Source organism: Eublepharis macularius, chromosome 17, assembly GCF_028583425.1.
Source record: "Eublepharis macularius isolate TG4126 chromosome 17, MPM_Emac_v1.0, whole genome shotgun sequence".
Lineage (NCBI taxonomy): Eukaryota > Metazoa > Chordata > Lepidosauria > Squamata > Eublepharidae > Eublepharis > Eublepharis macularius.
In genome coordinates this window covers 14,225,008-14,246,354 of record NC_072806.1, presented here as the reverse complement: position 1 = coordinate 14,246,354, position 21,347 = coordinate 14,225,008, and the positions used below count along the sequence as shown (strand labels likewise).

The 21,347-nt window shown below is 44.2% G+C and overlaps 1 protein-coding gene across 1 annotated transcript in view; it reads left to right on the top strand.

Annotated features, from left to right (window-relative positions):
• Positions 1–20,145, top strand: part of LOC129344885 (trichohyalin-like) — a 43,441-nt gene extending 23,296 nt beyond the window's left edge. Inside the window, exons 12-29 of the mRNA XM_055001800.1 lie at positions 593–697; positions 1,227–1,327; positions 2,105–2,297; positions 2,801–2,896; positions 3,042–3,167; positions 5,614–5,751; positions 6,254–6,408; positions 7,969–8,209; positions 9,224–9,403; positions 10,523–10,732; positions 11,062–11,219; positions 12,836–13,001; positions 13,292–13,413; positions 14,259–14,400; positions 15,148–15,284; positions 16,650–16,848; positions 18,511–18,578; positions 19,779–20,145. Coding sequence (XP_054857775.1) covers positions 593–697; positions 1,227–1,327; positions 2,105–2,297; positions 2,801–2,896; positions 3,042–3,167; positions 5,614–5,751; positions 6,254–6,408; positions 7,969–8,209; positions 9,224–9,403; positions 10,523–10,732; positions 11,062–11,219; positions 12,836–13,001; positions 13,292–13,413; positions 14,259–14,400; positions 15,148–15,284; positions 16,650–16,848; positions 18,511–18,578; positions 19,779–19,992 — 2,751 coding nt within the window. The 3' untranslated portion in view covers positions 19,993–20,145. The remainder of the gene's footprint in view (positions 1–592; positions 698–1,226; positions 1,328–2,104; positions 2,298–2,800; positions 2,897–3,041; positions 3,168–5,613; positions 5,752–6,253; positions 6,409–7,968; positions 8,210–9,223; positions 9,404–10,522; positions 10,733–11,061; positions 11,220–12,835; positions 13,002–13,291; positions 13,414–14,258; positions 14,401–15,147; positions 15,285–16,649; positions 16,849–18,510; positions 18,579–19,778) is intronic.
• The last annotated feature ends 1,202 nt before the right edge of the window (positions 20,146–21,347 follow it).

The window sequence follows — 21,347 nt, the reverse complement described above, 5'->3', positions numbered from 1 at the left end:
TAAATGAACCTTTTTGTCACACCAGCCATCACTGTTTTTGGCAGAGCAGTGAGATCTTAAAGTCACTCCTGGAAAATATTTGCCTGTGGGACTTGTCAGACATTTGGGTTCAGAGGCTCTTCTCGATCGGATGTTGAAACAAAGCTGGGGATGTCTCTGGGGTCAGCTGGGCCCAAGCTGACATCTGTAATCTCTTACCCACATTAAGAAGTGTGGAAGAGGCTGAGGGCTCTCATGTCCCTCCCCCCTTCCCTGTTTAGTATTAACTGCTGTTCAGCATTGCATGTCATGATTCACTCCAAAAAAGGAGGAATAGCCATGAGAAAAAGAATGTGCAAACTCTTAGGAGCGCTCTTGATCTCCTAATCATGGTGCCGGTACTGGACTAGGGAGGTTTTGAGATTAAACTCTGGATGTGGAAATCTTCAGCAGAATAGCAGACAAGGTGCCTTGTGAGTTCTTTTGATTTTTGGAAAGCTCTGTCATTGTTAGGAATACATCTATGATCAATAATTGGTTCTGGATTTTGTTTTTGCTTGTTTGTTTCTGATTTGCAACACTACTCCCTCCACCCCAACAAATCTGCTTTTAGAAGCTCAAAGAGGTGACTCCAGAGTCTCAGAAGTCTGAGGAGGAGCCAAAACATTTATGTACTGAGACGAACGATGCTGAAGACTTTGAAGGCTGCCAGTTGCAGGTAATTTCCGCCCCACCCTGGTCAGACTTAAGACCAATTTAAATGTAATGCTTAAAGGCAAGAGCACTTTCCCCTTCCACGCTTCAGCCTCTTGCACTGTGTGGCTGTTAACCTCTGCACATCCCTCAGCTCCAGAAATAAGCTTTCCCAGGGTTGAAAATGACAGTTGGGGGTGGGGGGAGATGTGGGAAATCCACAGTCCTTATGTCCGTGAATCCTTAAATCTGAGTGCAGGAGCAGAGTTCAGCCCTAACAGTTTTCTTGGGCAAAGTGGGATTGTTACTTTGGAAATATTTACAGCTGTCTAATCAGGAAGGTCCACTCCTGTTTCACTGTGTGTGTGTGGGGGGGGGGGGATTGTGACTATCCCTTTGTTTGTGGCAATTGTCAGAGGGTAACAGCAGTAGTCTTGGAGCAGCACTGTCAGGCTCCCAAAGCAGAAGTTCCTAGTTCAATAGTGGCTTCTTTTCAAGGACTTCTCCTACTTCTTCCCTGTGTCAATTCTGAAGATTTTTTCCTTTGATCTCAGGCTGAAAGGGAAGCGATGAAAGCTGAAGAGGCCAACGTGTTGGGGGAAGCCACCTCAGATGATGAAGGAACATCTGAGAAAAGCAAAACACCTCACAAAAGGTGAATAACCTGAGCAAGGTGTTGGATTCAGGGACATCCTTTCGCTGAGTAAGGAGTCATACTTTGACAGAAGGGATCTTCTACCAATGACCAAAAACTCCTCTTTCAGTGGAAGGGCATCTTTGGATCCAACCCATTATAAAACTGAGAATAAGCAAGTGATTCCCCCTTCCTTTAATTCCACAAACTGACTACACCCATTATTCTTACTTCCATATGCTTTTATTTTGTGGGGTTGGTTACCAGTTGTGTTTTTCTGTCCCACGGCTGTTCATACTAACATCAGATAAGGAGATTCCTTTAGTTCCTGGACTGTACCAGGACTAGATTGGTAGAGTAACTATAGACACAGCTCTCCGATGGTTTCAGTCTCTTTTTTTGTTCAATAGGACATGGAGAGTCAACACTGGGGGTGCCAAGTCATCTCCCTGGGACCTATTATAGGGGTACTGCAGGGGTCGGTACAGTCACCAGTGTTGTTTATGAAGCTTCTGAGTTAGATTATGGTAATTTAGGAGTCAGCTGCCATCAATCTACTGGTTGTACTCAGCTCAGTATTTCGTTAATTCTGCGGGTGGGAGCAGCTGTCTTACCAGTGGCCCTCTGGGGCAGTGATCCTCCAGGAAATTTCCCTGGAAGTTAAATGGCCCATCTGCCCTTGCCCTTAGCCTTAAGTCCAGCCCTCTAGGCCATGCTGTAGCCTCCTTGGTTCTCCATGCATTGCTCCAGCAGTTTTTAGGCACCTGGGGCTGATTTGCGGCACTCTCATTGGCTCAGGTGCCAGAGAGTCATGGAAGGGATTGAGTGTCGCAATTCCCAGCTCCGTCATGAGCTGCGTAAGCTGGAGCAGGAGCACGAGGACTTGGTCGAGCGGAATGAGGAGCTGGAGTCGCTTCTGGGAGAAATGCAGAACCAAAGCAGAGAAGAGCACGAACGCTTTGAGTGCGAGGTCGACGGGCTGCGGGGCAAGGTAAATTGAAATTGCCGGATCCTGCAGCCTTTTCATCATTTTGTCAGATTGACACATTTTCTCCCCCCCTCCCCCAGCCTCAGGGTGGTCAGGATCTGCCTCTGTGGCAGTTCACACAACTAGATTGATTTGGGTTAGGGTTAGGATTACATTTCCCACTTGGGTTGAACCTAAGCCTAGCGAAATGCTTATTCCATCAGCCTGAAAGACCCATGATAAGCTGTAGAAGATCACAGATCTGAGATGGGCAGGTGCCGCTGAGATCTGGCACTCTGTAAAAGATGATTCAGAAATGATTTCTTTGCAGATCTGAGATGCCCCTCATGTAAGGCCAAAGCCTCTACAAATATGGGTATCCAAACCTGTGTTTGGTGGCGAACGCTAATGTGTGGGTGTAAGACAACTGCAGAAGAGAAATGTCAAGAGAACTTCCTTCTGGACTGTATCAAAAGTCTTAATTTAACATGAAAATATCTCATAGGAAGCATCTTGTTGTTGTTAAGGTCTTGCAGTTAGAGGCAGAGTTACGTGAAGCACAGAAAATCAAAATGGGTGAGACAGGTGAAGATACAGCAAAAGAAATGCAGGATCACCAGAAGGTAAAGTCTGGGAGTTCTTGAATGGGATGGGGAGAGGCTGGACTATCTTCAGCATTCACTGATTTGCATAAGGTTCCGAGGCCTGCTGTGAGATGCTCGGAGTCACACGCGCATATTTCTGCTTTCTGCTTTTTGTTGGTCACAGATGCTGAAAGCTCACCAGGAGAAGGTTGAAGTACTGGAAAGTAAACTGTCCGAAGAGATGGAGTGGAGAAAGCAGCTGGCTCATGACCTTGAAATGACACAGCAAGTGTTGAAAGATGAAAAGAAGGTGTGACGCCCACAAATTAGCATCTTTGTGCAGAGAGCTGTGGCTCTCAAAAGCTTATGTTACAATTAAGTTGGTTAGTCTTAAAGGTGCTACTGGACTCTTTACTATTTTGCTACTACAGACGTAACACAGCTAACTCCTCTGGATTATTTCTAAAACAGCTTTAGGAACACGTGTGTGTGTGTGCGTGTGTGTGTCTGTGTGTTCTGTATCATGATAGTTATGGGAAATGTTCATTACCAGATATTTAAAGACATCAACAGAAGGAGCCAGACAGGAGGCCTGAGGATTTAATTATAGGGAGCAACATGGCAGAAGGGGGGAGCCAGGGGATATTATGGAATTTAGGTTTACAGAAGGCAAGAATATCAGAGGAATCATGGAGAGGGAGAATAGCAGAGAGACAAGTAGGAACTTGCGAGAAAAGACGATTGAAAGCCAGAAGATGTCTAATTGCACAATCCACTGCAGAGTTAGGCATGTCTTAGCGCATTGGAATCAAACTCCGCATCGTTGTTAACAGAAGGCTGGAAGAAAGAAGGAGCAGAAGAGAGATTAACGTGACAAAGGACTAATTAGAAATAAAAGAATAAAGAGGGAAAGTAAAGAACAGCTCTTTCTTTGAGCACCTTCAAGTAAGCCTGCACACGCTGCCCGTGCATACATAAGCTGTTTGGAGCACATCAGCTGCCTGAAAAAAGAACCAGCTCTGCCTTTCTTTGCAAAAACCTGTTTGCATGAAGGGGATTCTTACTTGCCTCTGGCATCCAGTCCAGTAGCTGTTGCAGGCATGAGATGGAGAAATCTGCATGGCTGTAGTTTGGTTCTGTATTTAGTGGGCAATAAACACCAAATTTGTTAGCTCTGCAGTCCTGAAAAACTGAGTGTTTATTTGTAAAACCAGCACAATTCCAGTCCTTATGGGATTACAGGGTGCAAGACATATTTGCAAGGTGGTTCAGTCAGGGCTAAATGCCAGCACTAAATGCCAACCATTGGAGACTTCATAGGCATATGCCAATGACTAGTGAGTGGCGATTATGACTCAGTGATGCTACGTAGAGTGAAATAACGGATGATAGTTTATGTTAATAGATGTAGGCACGATTTGTGCAACTAATATTTGAGTTTGTAAAATCTAAAGACAGCTATAAGCAAAGGAACACCACAACATTATACATGAGGAATTTCAAACCCGAGGAAGAATTTTTCCTTTGAAACAGGAGAATTACTGGATGCCTGTAGTTGTGTATTCTAATCAGCATTTCTATGGTGTTGAGCTGTGTAATCTAACCAGCATTTTATTGGTGTTGATAAGTTGTTGTATATTCTAATCAACATTTGCATTGTGTTGAAAAGTTGGACCTTTCTGTTAGGTATTGTTTGTATATAAGAGTAGTGCTCTATAGTTGAGAGTTGTTCTTTCATGGATATATGTTTTGTAGTTGAATGTAATTGTTCTTGACGTTAGGTAATTTTCTGATGTGTAGTTTACCTTAGAATTAAATATAATTGCACATGAACACTAAGGATTTCATCCTACATATTCTACCAGTCATTTCAAATAATATTTATTTATGAAAATGAAATCTAGCCGTCATGTCAGAGTTGACTTATGGTGACCCCTAGTGGGGTTTTCAAGGCAAGAGACTAACAGAGGTGGTTTGCCATTGCTTGCCTCTGCAACCCTGGTCTTTGGAGGTCTCCCATCCAGTTACTAACTAAGCCCAACCCTGCTTAGCTTCTGAGATCTGATGAGAGTTGATTATAAAAATCTATAATAGATATATTACCCCTTTAACTTTTATATGGTGATCTTTTATATTGTTCATATCTGACTGTTCCTCAGAAGAGGCGTGTCTTTATGTTGGCATGCCTAAATGTGTTACCATCTAGAGTTCTACAAGGGAGGTATCATAGGGTACCATATTCTGAGAGAGTATGCAACTGTGGTATATGTAGTGTGGGCACTCTATATCATGTGACTTTTGAATGAAGCTATTTTTCTGAGGCTAGGAGTCTCTTAATTTTTCCTTTGCTCCAAAATATAGACAATATGGAGACATTACCTCTTTTATTAGAAGATAATAGTAGACCCATCACTTGTTCAGTTGTGAAATTTTATGCACTCATGAGTGATTTTCACAGCCATTTAAGTATTGTCTAGTTTTTATATTTTAGTAATCTGCTTTAAACTAATAAGTTATGAAGCAGTATGAGGTAGACAGAGAGAGAGAAAGAAGTGTTTCAAAGAACCAAAAAAGGGTCAGTAAAAGTTATTAGAACACCTTCCCTTCAAGGAAAGATTAAGTTTAGGCATTTGAATATTAGATTTTCCTTCAGCAAAAAGAAAGAACAAACGAAAGAAAGAAAAAGGCAAGCAGCTCCTCTAATTTGAGTTTCAAAGAGATCAATACTTTTATTATCTCTTTGACTGTTTAACCAGGAGTTGCACAACTCTAAGTCAGAACTTCTGAGACTTTACAGTGAACTCCAGATGCTTCAGGAGGCAGCAGAGGAAAGAGATTTTCTTAATGTGACACATAAGAAACTGCAGCAAGAGAACCTTCTGCTGGAAAGTAAGGTAAGAATTGCAGTAAGCTCATATACACTACAAATACACTGGGTTGTAAACAGCATGTGCAGCTGCTTTATGTTCTCCCAAATCTTTGGCATCTCTTGCTCCAGTATTGTCTGCTTTGACTGGTGGCAGCACTCCAAGATATCATAACAGAGAGTTTCTTAGCCTGGCTAAGAACTGGAGAGGCTGAGATTGAACCTGGGACTTCCGACATGGAAAGTGTAGGTTCCTCCCCAGGGGTATTTTGATACCATCTAAGATCACAAGACAGCGAGATAAGCAGAGCACCTATAAACACTGCACATCATCTTTGAAATTCATGGACAATTAAATCATAGTTTAAAGATGTACAGTAGGTTTCCCTTTCACATATTCTAACTTTAGGGATTCATCCAAACTGACGAGTTTCCAAAGAGCTTTTTTTAGGTCTGCTTGTAAGTGCCCACTGGGATTTTTTGATCCCATCCAATAACTGATCTCTGTATTACCAAGTGTCTCCTTTCAGGCCTCGGAGCTATCCCACGAATGCCAGCAGTTAAACCAACTCCTTATGGAACAAAAAGATGGAAGTGAAAGATTTTCAACAAGTGGAAGAATGTCTTCAGAGAGGGTTTTGGAAGATCGGATCCACAGCCTGGGAGAAGAGAAAGAGCAGTTGTGGTAAATGAAACATGCCCACAGTTTGATGTTGCGTATAATTCCAGTGCTGGGGAAAATAAATACAAAATGTTTTCCAAACCAGAACATTGCTATGTCAGGCCTGCCCAGGGAATGCCATGCCACAGCTAGGCACAAACATAACAACAGTCACAGTTTGTTGTTAACAAATGAACAAAAAACTGTGGTTAGCCTCAGAAGCAGAAATCTGTTAATCACCTGGCTGTGCATAAGAAGAAATATATGAGGCCAAGGATCCCTCTGTCTGATCCAAAAAGCAGCAAACCATGAATCGGGCCAATGTTTCAGAGGCACAGCCTGACCACGGCCGTATCGATTAGATTTGGGTGGAGCCCTCATCACTAGGAAATGGCTGCTCAGTAACAGCTATGGAATTCTGAAGACGACTCTTAGGGGATGGAGTCACTTTGTTCCGCTGGTCTTGGCTTCAGTCCAACCCATAGGCTTGGTCTGGGGAAAGACAGGGCCAGAATCTCTCAGAGATGTGCCCCCTCTGGAAGGTGAGGCAGGGGGCTGCTGCCTGCTGCTCTGGAGATGGACCACCCTCTCGCTTTCTGCCCCCCCCCTCCAGCTTTAATCCTGGTTTCGATCAAGCATCTTAGGGCATTTCATCCCTGCTGCCAACTTTTCCCCAAACCATTTCCAGCCATGTGTTGGTTAAAAGTTGTGCTGTCAGGATGCAGTGAGCCTTGAGCAACATGACCTGAGACATGCTTGTCTTCCTTTGGACCAAGAAACTGTCTTGTGGAAGAAGCTGGAACAGTGTTTTTTTTTAAAGTATAAATTGGCATTGTGATCTCTGTGGTCCTTTCAGATAGTATTGTGAGATTGCAGCTAGATTGTACTTCAGTCATTTGTCCCCATTATCTCTCCCACCACCATTCCCTTCCTCCCCCCCGCCCCCGCAAATCGGTAAAGTCTTCTGTATTTGTAAATAAGGCATGTGCTAATCCCCTGTAAACAAATGTTTATTAAAATATGTCCACTTTGGGGCAACACCAGACGAACCTTATTGCTGTCTGACTGTCTGTCCGTCGATTTCGCTTCATTTTTACCCTGTCTTTCTTCCCAGTGGGTACTTAAAGTGGCTCACATCATTCACCTTTCCTCCGTTTTACCTTCACAACAACCCTGTGAGGCAGGAGAGGCTGAGCGTGTGTGACTGGCCCAAGGTCAATCAGCAAGCTCCATGCCAGAGTGGGGAATCAAACCTGGGTTGCCTGTCACTCTAGCCACTACACTAAACTGGCTCTCACTAACATGTGCTAACATGGGTCAGTAAAAGCACCACTTTCTATGGGCAGCACTTGCCACAACAGCAGATAGGAGAATCCTTTCCCTCTTTTCCTTATTTTCTCCTTTCAGGGCTCAGAAGCCTGGTGGAGAAGCCATAAGATTCCTTTCTAGGCATAAGCATATCTCGGTTTTAATGTTTGTAATTATCTCTGCTCAAGGGAATTATGAAATATGTGTTTCCTTTAAATTATTAACTTTCCATCTGTCTGTCTCACTCTGTTTTGGTTTTCCTCTTTGAACATCAAGCGTGAAATTATTAGAGAGCAATGAGAAAACGGAAGAACTGGAGAAGCAGGTGAAAGGGAGCAATGAAGAAAAACAGCTCTTATGGGAAGAAAATGCCCAGTTGAGGAAAGACATCCTTGCTCTCCGGCATCAGCTTAACAACGCCATGGCTCTGAGGGGGAAACATGAAGCCTTTGCTGTGGAGAATCGGCCTGTCAAGCCACAGACTGCTGTGGAGAATACAGAAAGTGATATGAAGCAGGTAAAAAAAGGAAGATATCCTTCATTTTCTTTCTGCCCCAAGGGCTTACATTTCCAATTTAGTGTGTAAGGGAGATAGTAAAGGCGAAGATAACAAGGGACAGACAATAATAATAATGCTGTAGCATAGTGGTTAAGTGGTTGGATTGCAAATCAGCAGTCTGCTGGTTTGAATCCCACCTCAGTAGTCACCTTGGGCAAGCCACTTCTCTCAGCCCCTGCTCTCCAGCTGTATTGTGGGAATACACTAACTTGTTCACTGTGAGGCACTAATCTGTCTAGAAGAGGAGTGGTATATAAGTGCAGTTGTTGTTGTTGTAATTAAAATAATAAATAAGAGGTTCCAAAGTGTGTCACATACATTAACGTGCTGTAATTCTTACAAGCAACCCTGCAGAGTAGAGCACCATTATTCCCATATTAGAGATGGCAACCAGCAAGCTCCATGGCAGAATGGGGAATCAAACCTGGGTTGAAGCTGAGAGAGGGTAACTTGCTCAAAGCCTCAAGGCCTTCCAGGAGGATCTGACTGACCATTGCGGAAAACAGGATGCTGGACTTCTAATATTATCCCGTAGGGATCACATTGTTGAACTGCAGTTAAAAATGTATTGCCTCTGGGTGCCTTTTGAACCTGCAAGGCGCTCTGAGCCAAGAGCTGCTGAGCTCCATGGGGTTGATAGGTAGGCAAATGAGTGGCAGGTTGGTCAGGTAGTCCGTAGGCCCAGAAGAGTCGCTTTGAAAGCACCCTCATACTGAGGGAGTGCAGTGCCTCTGAGAGCTTTATAGGAGGAAGTAGTAGAGGATTGGCTCCCTGGCATCACCTAATTCCTAGGACCAATAGGATCCTGGGCTGTTGGCATAGGGCCCCCTGCATGGATTCCCTGCAGTTCCTTCTTCCAGTTGGCAGCTCACAGGAAACCGATGGCCTGATCCACAGGATGCCTGACAGACCCACACTGCACATGCACATGCTTTAGCTGCCTTCCTCTCGGCCTCTGTTTCCTTGGCGTAGTGCCTGCCCAGTGAGAGACTCCTGCAGCAGCAGCAACAAGAGGAATTCCAGCAGCTCCGGCACGATTTTCAGAGGGTTCAGAACGTGTGCAGTTCAGCAGAGAAGGAGCTGAGGTATGAGAGGGAGAAGAACTTGGAACTGAAGAAGCACAACATCCTTCTCCAGCAAGAAAACATCAAGGTGGGTGGTGGGAAATCCGGCCTGTGGTTTTGTCACCATTGGGAGATGCGGGAGCTTTCCCGTGCCTTCAGCTTTCCCAATGAGACACCAACACTTACCCTGTTTAAATCTGCCTTGTCGATAAATGTTTAATGGTTAGCAGTTCCAGAGGAATAGCTGTATTAGGCTGTTTCAGCTAAAAGGCCCAGGAGTCTTGTCAGCACCTTAAAGGTTAAGGGAATTTTAATTTAGCATGAGAACTTGTAGATGAGAGCCTGTCTTCAGATGTCACAAAGTCAAGCCTCATTGCATCTGAAGAAGCAAACTTACTCTGGAATAAAGTCTTGCTAGTCTTTAAGGTGCTGCAAGACCCCTGTTCGTAATTGTTAGTGAGCTGCTGTATTATATGAATCATTTTATGTGAATTGTTTGTCTGTTTTGAGAATAGAACCACTTAAGCAAAGGGGACAGGGCTGAATGGAACTCTGCACAAGCAGTATTCTTATTTGCGAGTTAAGTGTTTAATTTGTGTTTTATAATAAATCACTTCTAATTTTTGAATGGGGAGGAAAGCAGCATGGTATAGCCCAATCTCATCAGGCCTCTGAAGCTAAGCAAGGCTGGTATTTGGATGGGAAAACTTTGCAGAGAAAACTTTGCAGAGGAAGGCAATGGCAATACACCTCTGCTTCTCACTTGTCTGGAAAGCCCCTTGCTGGGGTTGCCATAAATCAGTTGTGACTTTGACAATACATACATACATATGCTTTTTGAATATAAATGTGGGCTGTCCACCTGCTGTTTATCTGCACAGCACTGTCAGGTTGCTAATTGTCCTGTGGTGCCGCCATTGGCTGCTTTGTGAAACCTATGTGCTGCCTCGTAGATCTTGTGATTTTTACAGAGGAGTCAAGAGCAGCTCCACAGGGCGATTTGCAGATGCAAAAACAGCAGGTGGGGAGAAGCTAAAACTGCTTCTCCCTTCCTGCGTTGGTCACAAACAGAAAAGAACAGGCATGAATCTGGAAGGCACAAAACTCCTATCATGAGTGATGCAAAGCCCTCATGTTGTTCCTCAGTAAACATGAGGATGGTGTAATGTGTAGATGGAACTTGAGAATGTGTCTTTTCTTCCTTTAGATCAAGGCTGAATTGAGGCAAGTGCAGCTGAAGCTTTCCGACTCCTCCAAGATGTGTTCCTCTCTAACTTCTCAGTGGGAACTCAGTCGCCAAAAGGTCAAAGAACTGGAGCTGGAGTTGCTGAAACAATCCCAAGCAATTAAGCAGCAGAACAGCTTGCAGGAGAAACTCGTGCAGGAGAAAGCCAAGGCTGCTGAGGCCGAGAAAAGGGTAAGAGCCTGGGCAGGGGGACCCTAGATTGTTGTCTGTGACATTAATCTCATGAGCTTTTAAATAACAGCCTGGTTAAAGTAGTATTATTTGTTAGTAGATTAATCAGAATCATGGAAAAAGGTGTCCTGACAATGTGACTTTGAATATGGCATGGCTCTTTTCTGCACAACTCTCCCCACTCCCAAAATGGTAAATCCTAGAGGGACCGTCATCCTCTCTGTTCTTTTGGGGCTATCATCTCCTCTGAGCTCCCCGTTTCCACTGTGATCCAGCCATCTGCCCTGATCCAGCTTGAAGCCTTTCATGCATTATTCAATTCTCCCCAGATACTGGAGCTGCAGCATAAGCTGAAGGAGTCCCACCACCAGGTGCGTCTGTCCGAGACCCACATCTTGGGGCAAAAGCAACTGGAAGAGGAACTGAAGGAGGCCCGAGAGAATGAAGTTAAGGTACAGCGGCAGTTTCAAGAGGAGCAGCGGAAAAGGTACTGCAGATCGCTTGCCCTGTGATTTTCATTTTCGCATCTGCATCTGCGTTTCCCTTCTGAATGGCAATGCCCTTTTGTAACTCCCAAACATTTTCTAATATCTAGATGGATAGCCATGCTAGTCTGTCTGTAGCAGTAGGAAAGAGCAAGAGTCCAGTAGCACTTCTTCAGATATTCAGATACTCTTCAGGTATACTGAGACTCTTGAAAGCTCGTACCTTGCCATAAATTTTGTTAGTCTTATAGGTGCTACTGGACTCTTGTTCATTCTGTAATATGTGGATAATAATTACCTGCCTTATGTTGCATTAGGAAACCTGGTAGGAAGAGAGAATACATGGGGGAGACTTGCAGTTCCTTACTGCATCATTAATGTGGCTTGAAGCGTAAATGAATAGGCCATAGCGTTGAGTTGATCCTGGCTTGGGGCTAGGAGTACTAAAAGGACTACAGGTGGTGATAGAGATGCCAGGCCACTGGCCAGCATCCCCAGCAGCTTTTGAGGAAGGGCCTGGACTGGAAATGATATCTGGTGACATTTGACATCACATCTACCTGGAGTTTTTGGGTGGATGTGACATCATGCATTTCCAGAGGTCATTTCCAGCCTGGGCCTTTTTTCCTGCCACTCAGAAGAGCGAGGGTGGGAAGGAGGGCCCAACCACCAGGAGGCCATTCACTAGAAGCTCATCCGGCCTGGTGGAACGCTCTCCCAGTTGAGACCCAGGCCCTGCGGGACTTATTACAGTTCCACCAGGCCTGTAAAAACGAAGATGTTCTGCCAGGCCTATGAGAGTGGTTGAGGAGCTGACAAACTACCCTGCTGGTTCCTTGCCTGCTTTCAATTGTTCCACTTCACTTTTTAATGAGATCTGTGGAATTTTTTTTTAATGATTTTAACTATTGTATTTTAAAGTGTGGTTTTTATGATCTTATGATATTGTGACCTGCCCTGAGCCCACTTGCAATGAGGGCAGGACATAAATCTAAACAAACAAACAAACAAACAAACACCCTTCCTAGTGTCAGGCTGTGCCAGGGGATTCTCCTAGACCACTTCACTTCATCAGGCCAGGCAGGAGGAGTTAAAGGTCTTTATTAAGAGATTACCACCGTTAGAGCACAGTACAAAGCAATTGCCAGGAATGCCAGAGCAAGGGCCAGTGGGCCAGTTATACCCTCCTCTCTCTTCCCCCTTTTTCAAGTAGAAGTCTGTTAGTCTTGGTGCATGTTTTCTCGCGGGAAAGCTGGAAGGGGAAAGAGATGCAAGCACCAAGGTCATTCAGCTGGTTCCCCGGTGCCTCGAGATAAGACAGCTGAGTACAGGATAGCAGTAGCATAGGAAATAGCAGTAGGCCAGCAGAACCACAAACTATCTATCCCCCCGTCCCCCCCAGTAAAAGACATCACTGAGTATGGCAGGCAGGTTACAGGCTTGCTTGACACCTCGATGGAGATGATGGAGGCTTTGCAGAATACATTTGGGAAGTGCTCTTAGGAACTGATTCTGAATAACTTTCGAAGAATTCTGGTTGGCTAATCCCCAAGTTTTAGCACAATATGGAACCTTAGCCTTGGCATGACTCTTCTCTTCCCCCCCGGCCCTGACCCAGGAAGCTTTTGGAACAGCGGACTGAAGAACTCCAGCAACAACTCAGACTCTCTCTAGAGAAAGAGATGCAGCTCACGAGGACATCTGCCAAATTGCAGGTCCAGTGCCAACAGCAGGAGGCTCAGTTGCAGGTCTTGGAAGAAGAGAAGAAGACCCTTTCCAATGAGGTACAGCTTGATAACTCTGCAAGATGGGTTCATTGTGCTCCTTGTTTTGTAGAAGGGTCTGAGACGGCACATGGGATTTAAATGAGCCACATTGTGGGACAGGCTGTACTTAAAATAAGAAATCAAGACGCTGCATCAGGCTGAGCAGAATTCTGCAACCTGCATATGCATTCTGCACAGCTGCATATTCTGACCACTGCATTCTGGACCAGCTAACATTTTCCTGACAGCTCCCCTCTGAGAGAACCTTGATAGAAAATGAGATTGAAAATGCCGCTCCTCCTTTTCAGCATCTTCACTGCCAAAAATATAGTCAGAAACTCTCAGAGCAGCTGTTAGCGTTGCAGCGGGAGAAGGAAACCTTCCATGAGGAATACAGTCACATCCTCCAGCAGGTGGACGCCTCTGTCAGGTAACTTCCAGCACAGATTTGGTTATGTACGGGAGATGCATCCATTGGGAATTTCTATGGTACAAGTCAATAGGACAAAGCCCCCCCCTCCAAGAAAACTGCCTCTGCCAAACTCAGCCCATCTGATAGCTGTCCAAGTGACAGATGTTGTATAGATAATTTTTTAAAAATAAGTTGCAGAATCTTTTTTTCCAGAGCTAATTTAAGAAAGAAGAGCCATGCTAGATCAGGCCAATGGTCCATCTATTCCAGCATTGTATCTCACACAGCAGCCAACCAGTTTCCCTGGAGGACTATTGAAGAGGGAATAGAAGCCAAGGCCTTCCCCTGATGGCTAGGGTTACCAGTCCCCTGGTGGGGGCGGGAGATCCCCTGCTCCCAGCCTCCACCCCGCTACTTCTTACCTGTCCGGCGGGGGGGGGGGATCATGGGGAATGGGTCCAGGAGCACTCCTGTGCACTCCAGAGCACTTTCTTATCACACCAGGGATGACTTTTCAGATATTCCCTATCAAACCACTTACTACTTCTGGATATGCAGATTCCCTTTATCCTCCGCTAACCTGTCTAATCCCTGTTTAATGTCCTCCATGTTTGTGGCTATCACAATGTCTGTTATCAGTGAGTACCACAACTGAATTACTCGTTTTGCTCTGAAGAGGAAAGGTACAGTGGATCGGGCACTTCTAAATCGGCCTCTAAAAAAATGACACACGTTTTTGCCCTGAATTTCTCCAGCATACAAATAGTTTGACTTCTGCCATAGATGGAGTGCTATATGGGTACCGTATAGCTGTATTGCTCAAGTGCATCCAGCCATTTAGGAGGATGTTGTTGTCTCTGCAGAAAACACAACGAGAGACAACTTCGCCACAAAGCCAAGCTCCGAAGAGCAAAGGAGATGTTCATCTTGGAAGTGAAACAGCGGGACATGCGCATTAAACAACTTGAAAATGAAACGATGCTGTCCAAGAGCCAGATGGAAAAGGTGAGAATGGGAGGGAAGGCTTCATCATTTCCAGGCAGTCACAAATTAATTTTTAGGCACTGCCTGAGATTGGATGTGGCTGCTGCTGAATGGCTTACACTTAACAAGCTGCCTGTTACTGGAGCTTAACCCTGGACCATTTTACTTGCTGTATCAGCGTGAAAGGCTGTGTTGTATAGTGGTTGAACATCTGACAAGAACCTGGGAGGCCCCAGTTGAATTCTCCACTATCCCATGATGCTGATCTTGGACTAACCACTCAGCCTGACCTACCTCACAGGGTAGTTGTTGTGAGGATAAAAATGGAGGCAGGGAGAACGACATTGTAAGCTGCTTCAGAGATCTCTGTTGGGGAGAAAAGCAAGGTTTAAATATCTCAATACCTTTCTCTGCCTGGTCTACCACACAGTGTTGTTATGAAGGCAAAAGCTTGGGGGAAGGTGCAGAAGCACATTTGCCACTATGAACTCTTTAGAAGAAGGGAAGGATAAATATGAGGATAGATAACCGTATGTAGAGAACTAATCATAGTTAATTTGCAGGCGAAGCTTCTCTTAAAGAGTTGTTTATGTGATATGCACCAGTACCAGAATCTGTTTTTTTTTTCTTTCATCATACCTTTTGATAATGTTTTGATCAAGTTCAATCTTGGGAAACTTTAGGGGCATATGTAGAAGGACTGGGGGAGATGTAGAGTGCCCAGAAGTCCCTTGTGCAGTGATACAGCCTTTCTTCCTCTCAATACAGGATCATCTGTTGATGAGGCGGGTGACCTCGGAGAATGAGAGCTTGCTCCACGAGAAACGGGAACTCTTGCAAAGGTTCCATGAGCAAGAAGAAACTGAGCAGAGCAACAGGCAGGTCATTTCCGCATCCCAAAACAGGTAGCCACCACTTTAAAGATTGTATTTCAATTTGATGCAAACCTGCAGTTCTGTCATATGAATCAGAAGAGTCATGAGGTAGGGTCCACAACAAGAGCAAATCTGACCATATTTTATGCATTTGTTGTAACACAAAATCACACTCTCTACCCAAGGAGGTTAAGGTTGAAGAACAGAAGAGCGGACTATGATGGATCAGCATCCTTTTTCACGCAGCAGCCAAGCAGAAGGCCAAAGCCTCCCCGTTTCCTTCCCAGCATTATTATTCAGATGGCTGCTGCCTCTGAACATGGAGGTTCCATCAGCCACTGTGGCTAATAGCCCTTAATAGATGTCTCCTGCATAAATTTGCTCAGTTCCCTTTTAAAGTCAACTAAACTAGTGGCCGTCTTAATGCCCTGTGATAGTGAGTTCTACAAGTGAAGTATTCTTGGAATGAAGAAACAGTTCCTTTGCCTGTTCCAAACCTATTCCTTTGGGCATCCACAAGCGCTAGTTTGATGGGAGTGGGAGAAAAAAAATCACTCTCCACTTCCTGCGCTGCATGCGTAATTTCATAAATCTCTCCCCCCTCTCCTCGCCTTTAGGATCTTTTCTGTAAACTAAAAAACCACAAACTCCTTAGCCTTTTTTTTTCTTGTAGTGAAGTTGCTCAAATCCCTTGGCCGTTTGGGGCTACTCTTTTCTGCCCCTTTCCTAGTCCTACAACATGGCAACTAGAACTGTACATGGTATTCTAAATGCAGCAGCAGCATTTAACTGTCCAGGGTTGAAATGGGAGCAATATTGGAGAATGCTGGAGGAAATTAGGATCCCCGTTTTTTGTATTTAGTACACCCAAACATGTTTTTCTGTCTCTCCTTGCCTATTTCCAGTATGCTATCCAGAGGGGGACTATTTGAATACTTTGTCTGCATTATGTACCATGCCAAGCACTCAAAGGGTGGTAGAGCATTGCTAAGGAGCAGAAACAGTGGTTATTAATTTATTTGGACAATTTCTGCCCTGCCTTTCTATAAAAAGAGCACTCTTAAGACCAAAGGCCTAAAACCAACAAGAAAACAACTAACCAGCCACAGCACAACGACTACCCATCATTAATCAAACAAGCAGTCAGCAGTAAAAGTCTCCAGTAATGTCAAGAAATTGATTCAATGCCCCTGTTGCCAAATGTTCCTCCAGGGTAGAACTGTTTTTTACAGTTCAGCAGAAGGGCTGGTCTTGCTCTGTCTTTTGATTCTCCTTCCTTTTCCCTTTTCGATTGAGACCAATACAAAACATTTGAGTGAACAGCGGCCGGAGAGTGTTGTTGGGGAGATGTGGCATTGACAGGTCCTCTCGGTGGGTTTTTTCCCCCCCTTCCAGAGTGCGATTCTTGGACGAAGAAAACAAGCAGCTCCAAGAACGCACCCTGCAGCTGAGCAGCCAGGTCGGTGCCTTGGAGCGTGCCCTACGGAACATTCACAGCCACAACTTAGAAGTAAGAAAACCCGGCTCAAGTCTTGTCTTTGGTGGGACCCCACTCCCACAGTCCCCTGGCATGCCTCCTCTCCGGCCACTAGGGGTAAGGATTAACACACACACCCCAACCCCATTTCTCTATTGGTGTCTTGAGGCTTACCTTCATCCAGCCTGCTGAGCCTTTGCTTGTTCATTTCCCACCGATGTTTTCCTGCCCCCCCCTCCGTCTTTCTTTGCAGCTGCTTGGCATTTGATCTCAGCCACTGTTTTCCCAATAGCATTTTGAGTATGTTTAAATTTGCCAGAAGAATATGCAAAACTCCGAATCCCGTTCCAGTCTGGCTGTCCTAGCAGTTCCAAAACCTTACCCTGAAAATAATAGCAGATAGATTTTTGGAACAAAATCGAGGTTGGAACAAAAACAGAAGTGGATTAAGTATAACTAAAAATGTAATATAAATAATTAAAACACCAGTATATAATTTAATTCAACAAATATAAATGCAAAAGTATGATTAAAAATATTGACAGTGTGGTTCAACATATAAGTACCATACTCTTGTATATATATACATGGTAAACTCATACATATACAGGTATATTCGTATATTTTATCTCCATATGTATAGAACCAGAACCAGATGCATTTTAGCCCAAGGGTCTTCCTCAGTGGTGTATATTCATATAAAGCACTCCATCAATATAGCTAATAAATCAAAAATACCTGACCCAACACAAAATAGACTCAAAAATGTTGTTTAAAACAGCATGGAGTAAATTCATTCAAATCTTTCTATGAAACAGCTTCAAAATGCAATATGGCAACACATCAATTCACGTTTTTCCTTTGCCCATAGATCTCCTTAAGCCAGGTCAGAAGTATACGGATCAAAGATGGAGTGTTAAGGCAAGATCAGAAATGAATAGCAGATAAAAAATTTACCATACTTCCATGAACTACGCTCACATGCTCACTCTGAATTATTTGTACCATCACGCTTACATCTGTAAGCATTATTAACACAGCAGTTTAATAAAACAGGAGACCAGAGGCAACTTTAAAAGATCTAACAGAATTTATTCCAGCACAAACTTTCATGATGAGTCAAAGCTCACCTCACCAGATGCATGAAGTGTACCTGCACCTGACGAAGTGAGCGCTGCCTCATGAACATTTATGTTGGAATAAATTATGTTAGATCTTTAAAGTTGCCTCCAGTCTCCTGTTTTAGGGCCCTGCTACAGATTCATACGGCTCTCCATCTGGAATTCAGCAAAAGTTCCAGTGTGTTTGTGTAGCAACTACACACTCCACCGCTGACTTTTCTAGAAATGGAAACACATCTGAACAGATAAAAATATTTAGGGCTTTCTGCTCAAATGTTTAAGAAAAGATTTGGGTCACGTGAAAATATTGAAGGGGAAAGGAACACAACTAGAAAAGCTGTGGCTTCCCCCCAAAAGCTAGGGCACTTTTGAGAGGGTGCCATGAGTTCTTTGTTTAAGTGCTGTGAGGGTGAATGAAACTGGGTACTGGTTTGATTTTGTGCTATGGGCCACTCTGTATTTTTAAAAATTGTCTGACAGAAAAAGAAATGCATTTAAGTAGCCATTATCTTGCCCATTTGTGTCTACTACCTCACTCTGTTTTCATCTTGGTTAATGCTGTTCGGTTTTTTTAAGCGCCCCCCCCCCCCCAGCCAAAGTTTTATCAATTAAAAACCTGGTTTAATTTCTTCCTCTGTGTATGCTAAACCCTTTCCAGGAACTGAGGAACGTTGGCTTCTCTGAATGTGAGCTGCAAAGCAAAGTGGTGCCCCTTCCCAGTGTAAGGTACTGTATGTCTGAGTTGAATGTGGGTGTGTGCAAGTGGCAGAGAACCTACAAGGTGGCTGGTCTGCCAGCTTATTTCCCTTTGCTCTGTATCATTTACCCATTCCCATAACAAGCAAGGAATAAAACCTTGCTGCAAAGCCCAGCTCCTCCATGTGGTGGGGCGAAAGGGCTGAGAAGACGAGGTGAGAAGTCTTTGGTTTGAATCTCTTCTCTGCTGTGAATGCCTTCGGTGGCCTTGGGCAAGTGACTCTTGTTCAGCAGCTGCCTCACTTCTTCAGCATGCATATACAGATCAATTGTACAGAAGTATCAGGAGGAGGTCTGTGTGGAGTGCATTCACACTCTCAGCTCAGCCTACCTTGCAGGGTTGTAGATAGTGAATAATGTATTAATCCAGCACAGATCAAATCCTTCACTATTTGTATTACATTTTTATCCTGCCCTTCCTGGAAAATGCAAATGTGGTGCACAAGGCTCTTTCCCAAAGCTCACAACAACCCTGTGAGGTGTGTCAGGATGAGAGTGACTGACACAAAGCCCCACCTAGTTTGTTTCATGGCAGAGTGGAGGTTTAAACCTGTGTCATGACTGTGTGACACTCTACCTACTAAACCACATAGATTCTAAATAGTATTAGTTTGTTTCCTTTGTGGCTAACTATGACATGGGGTTGGATGCAGACTAAACTGGCAGTTTCTGTTTCCCCCTTTTTTGCTGCCGGTCCTCTATCCTGCAGAAGCATTTCATAGAGATCAATGGGCAGCAGTAGGAAGGGCGAAGCAGTTCTGCTGATGGAAAATTTTGTCTGGATCTAACCACCCTTGATTTCCTTCTCAGTAGTATTTAGTGTCAAAATGTGAGCTGCTAGATAAAAGCTTGCTCCACCACTCCCCCCTTTCTGACCTGGAATCTCTACTCCCCCCTGCCCATGCCAGATATGCGTAGGCTATCTATGGTTAGGAAAGATATGCCCATAAGCTCCTCAAGGATTGCTTCACCATGGCATTGAGAACTGGTTCCATTGCTAAGTGCTGCTAAGTCTTGGGTTAAATTAGAGCCCCACTTCTTGCCCAGCTAATGTATTTAGTAGGTTACGCTACTGTAGCATGGGGGATAAAGTGGGGGAATAGGTAGGTAAAATAATGCAGTTGATGCAGTATACCTGCCTAGCAATCACGGGACTGATTTCTCTTCCAGCTTCTCTCTGATGGGGCTGTCAGACTCATTCAACCTCCTGAAAGCCATTCAGGATGTCAGACCTGAGGACGCAGCAGAGAGTTCTCTGCTCTCACCTTTGCCTTCTCAGCCTTCAGAGATCGGTTACCTAAACGTGGCCTCTCCAGGGGATGCCACAGACTGCCATGAGGAGGAGGAGGAACAGGAGCAGCCTACCCGCTGTGATGATGTGTAAGGGTGACAAGGGAAGAAAGATAAAGGAGAACTGCAGAGGGACCCCAGAAGCTGAGTGACCGTGACTGCTGGGTCCAGCTTGCCCGCTGAACTCTGAGATTTGCCTTTAAACAAGTCTTTGGAATACTTTTTTTAAAAAAATGGACTTGTACAGTTGTAGTCACAAAACTGATTTTGTACTGGATTTTTAAAAAAAATGTTTTCAAAAAGATTGTCTGTGCTTGCCATTCACTTTCCAAATCAAGGTAGAATCCAATATTTTAGCCTGTGCCCGAGCTTGTTGTTGCTAATCCTGCGTACGTTCATATATGCCAATAAAGGCTAGGGACCACATTGTAGCCTCCACACATCACAGGAGCAAATTAATACTGGCTCCATTTGGGGCAAAGTCCTAACCTAGAAGCTTCTCCTTCCATCTTTTTACACAGAAAGCTGATTCATATCATTTTAGTCTTGTCTCAAAGTGGCATTTAAAGGATATTTAAAGAAAGCTTTCACATTTTATATAAACTAGCCCAAGGAGGAGTTAAAAAGTTCCCCACCCTGAGGATTATATAATCTAACAGACAAACAGCATGAGCTGTTGTAATTCCATGATCAGCTTGTTCAACATGTAAAGTACATCTTTAAAAACATAAGCATTCTACACACACTGTCCCATTCACTGGTTGTTTATCACATCTAAGCACTTTGCAAATACCATGTAAATTGTGACTCTATACAAAACTTAATAGGCTTAAGAAAGCACCATGACTAGTTTGCTTGTTGTGTAACAGGCTTCTCTTGTAAAATTGTCTTATGATCAGAGGCCTTATCATCTGATCAAGAGAGCTTTGACTCTTGACAGCTCACCCTGGAAATCTAGTCGGTCTTCAAGGTGTTATTGGTCCCAAATCATGCTCTTTTAGAGACATGTTTACAAGTACTGAAGCCATAGGCAAATGTTGAGAGCAATGCCAAAGGAAACAAGGGAAGGTGGAATTCTTCACATCTCCATCTCCAAACTACAAATAATAGGGAAGAGAGGTTGGGGCAGAGGGATTACTGCCTTACAATGGTTTTCAATTTGCAGCTGCCAGAAGTATGAGGCTATGCGTCTCTCTTCGGCGTACGCACTCACTTTTTTGCCCACGGTGTTCATGCAGGCACCTGTCCAAAGGGGTCATAAGTCTCAAACGATATACAAGGAAATATACTTTTCATTTTAGTTGATATTTCTGGGCGATGTGTAGGTATCACCAGTTCCATCTGTGTATTTATCTTTCCTGTCAGCTCCTCAGTTTACTTTTACTTTCATGCGGTTAATATCAGCCATCTCTATTTTCAAGCATAAATCCTCCCTTTGTCCCCCTCCCC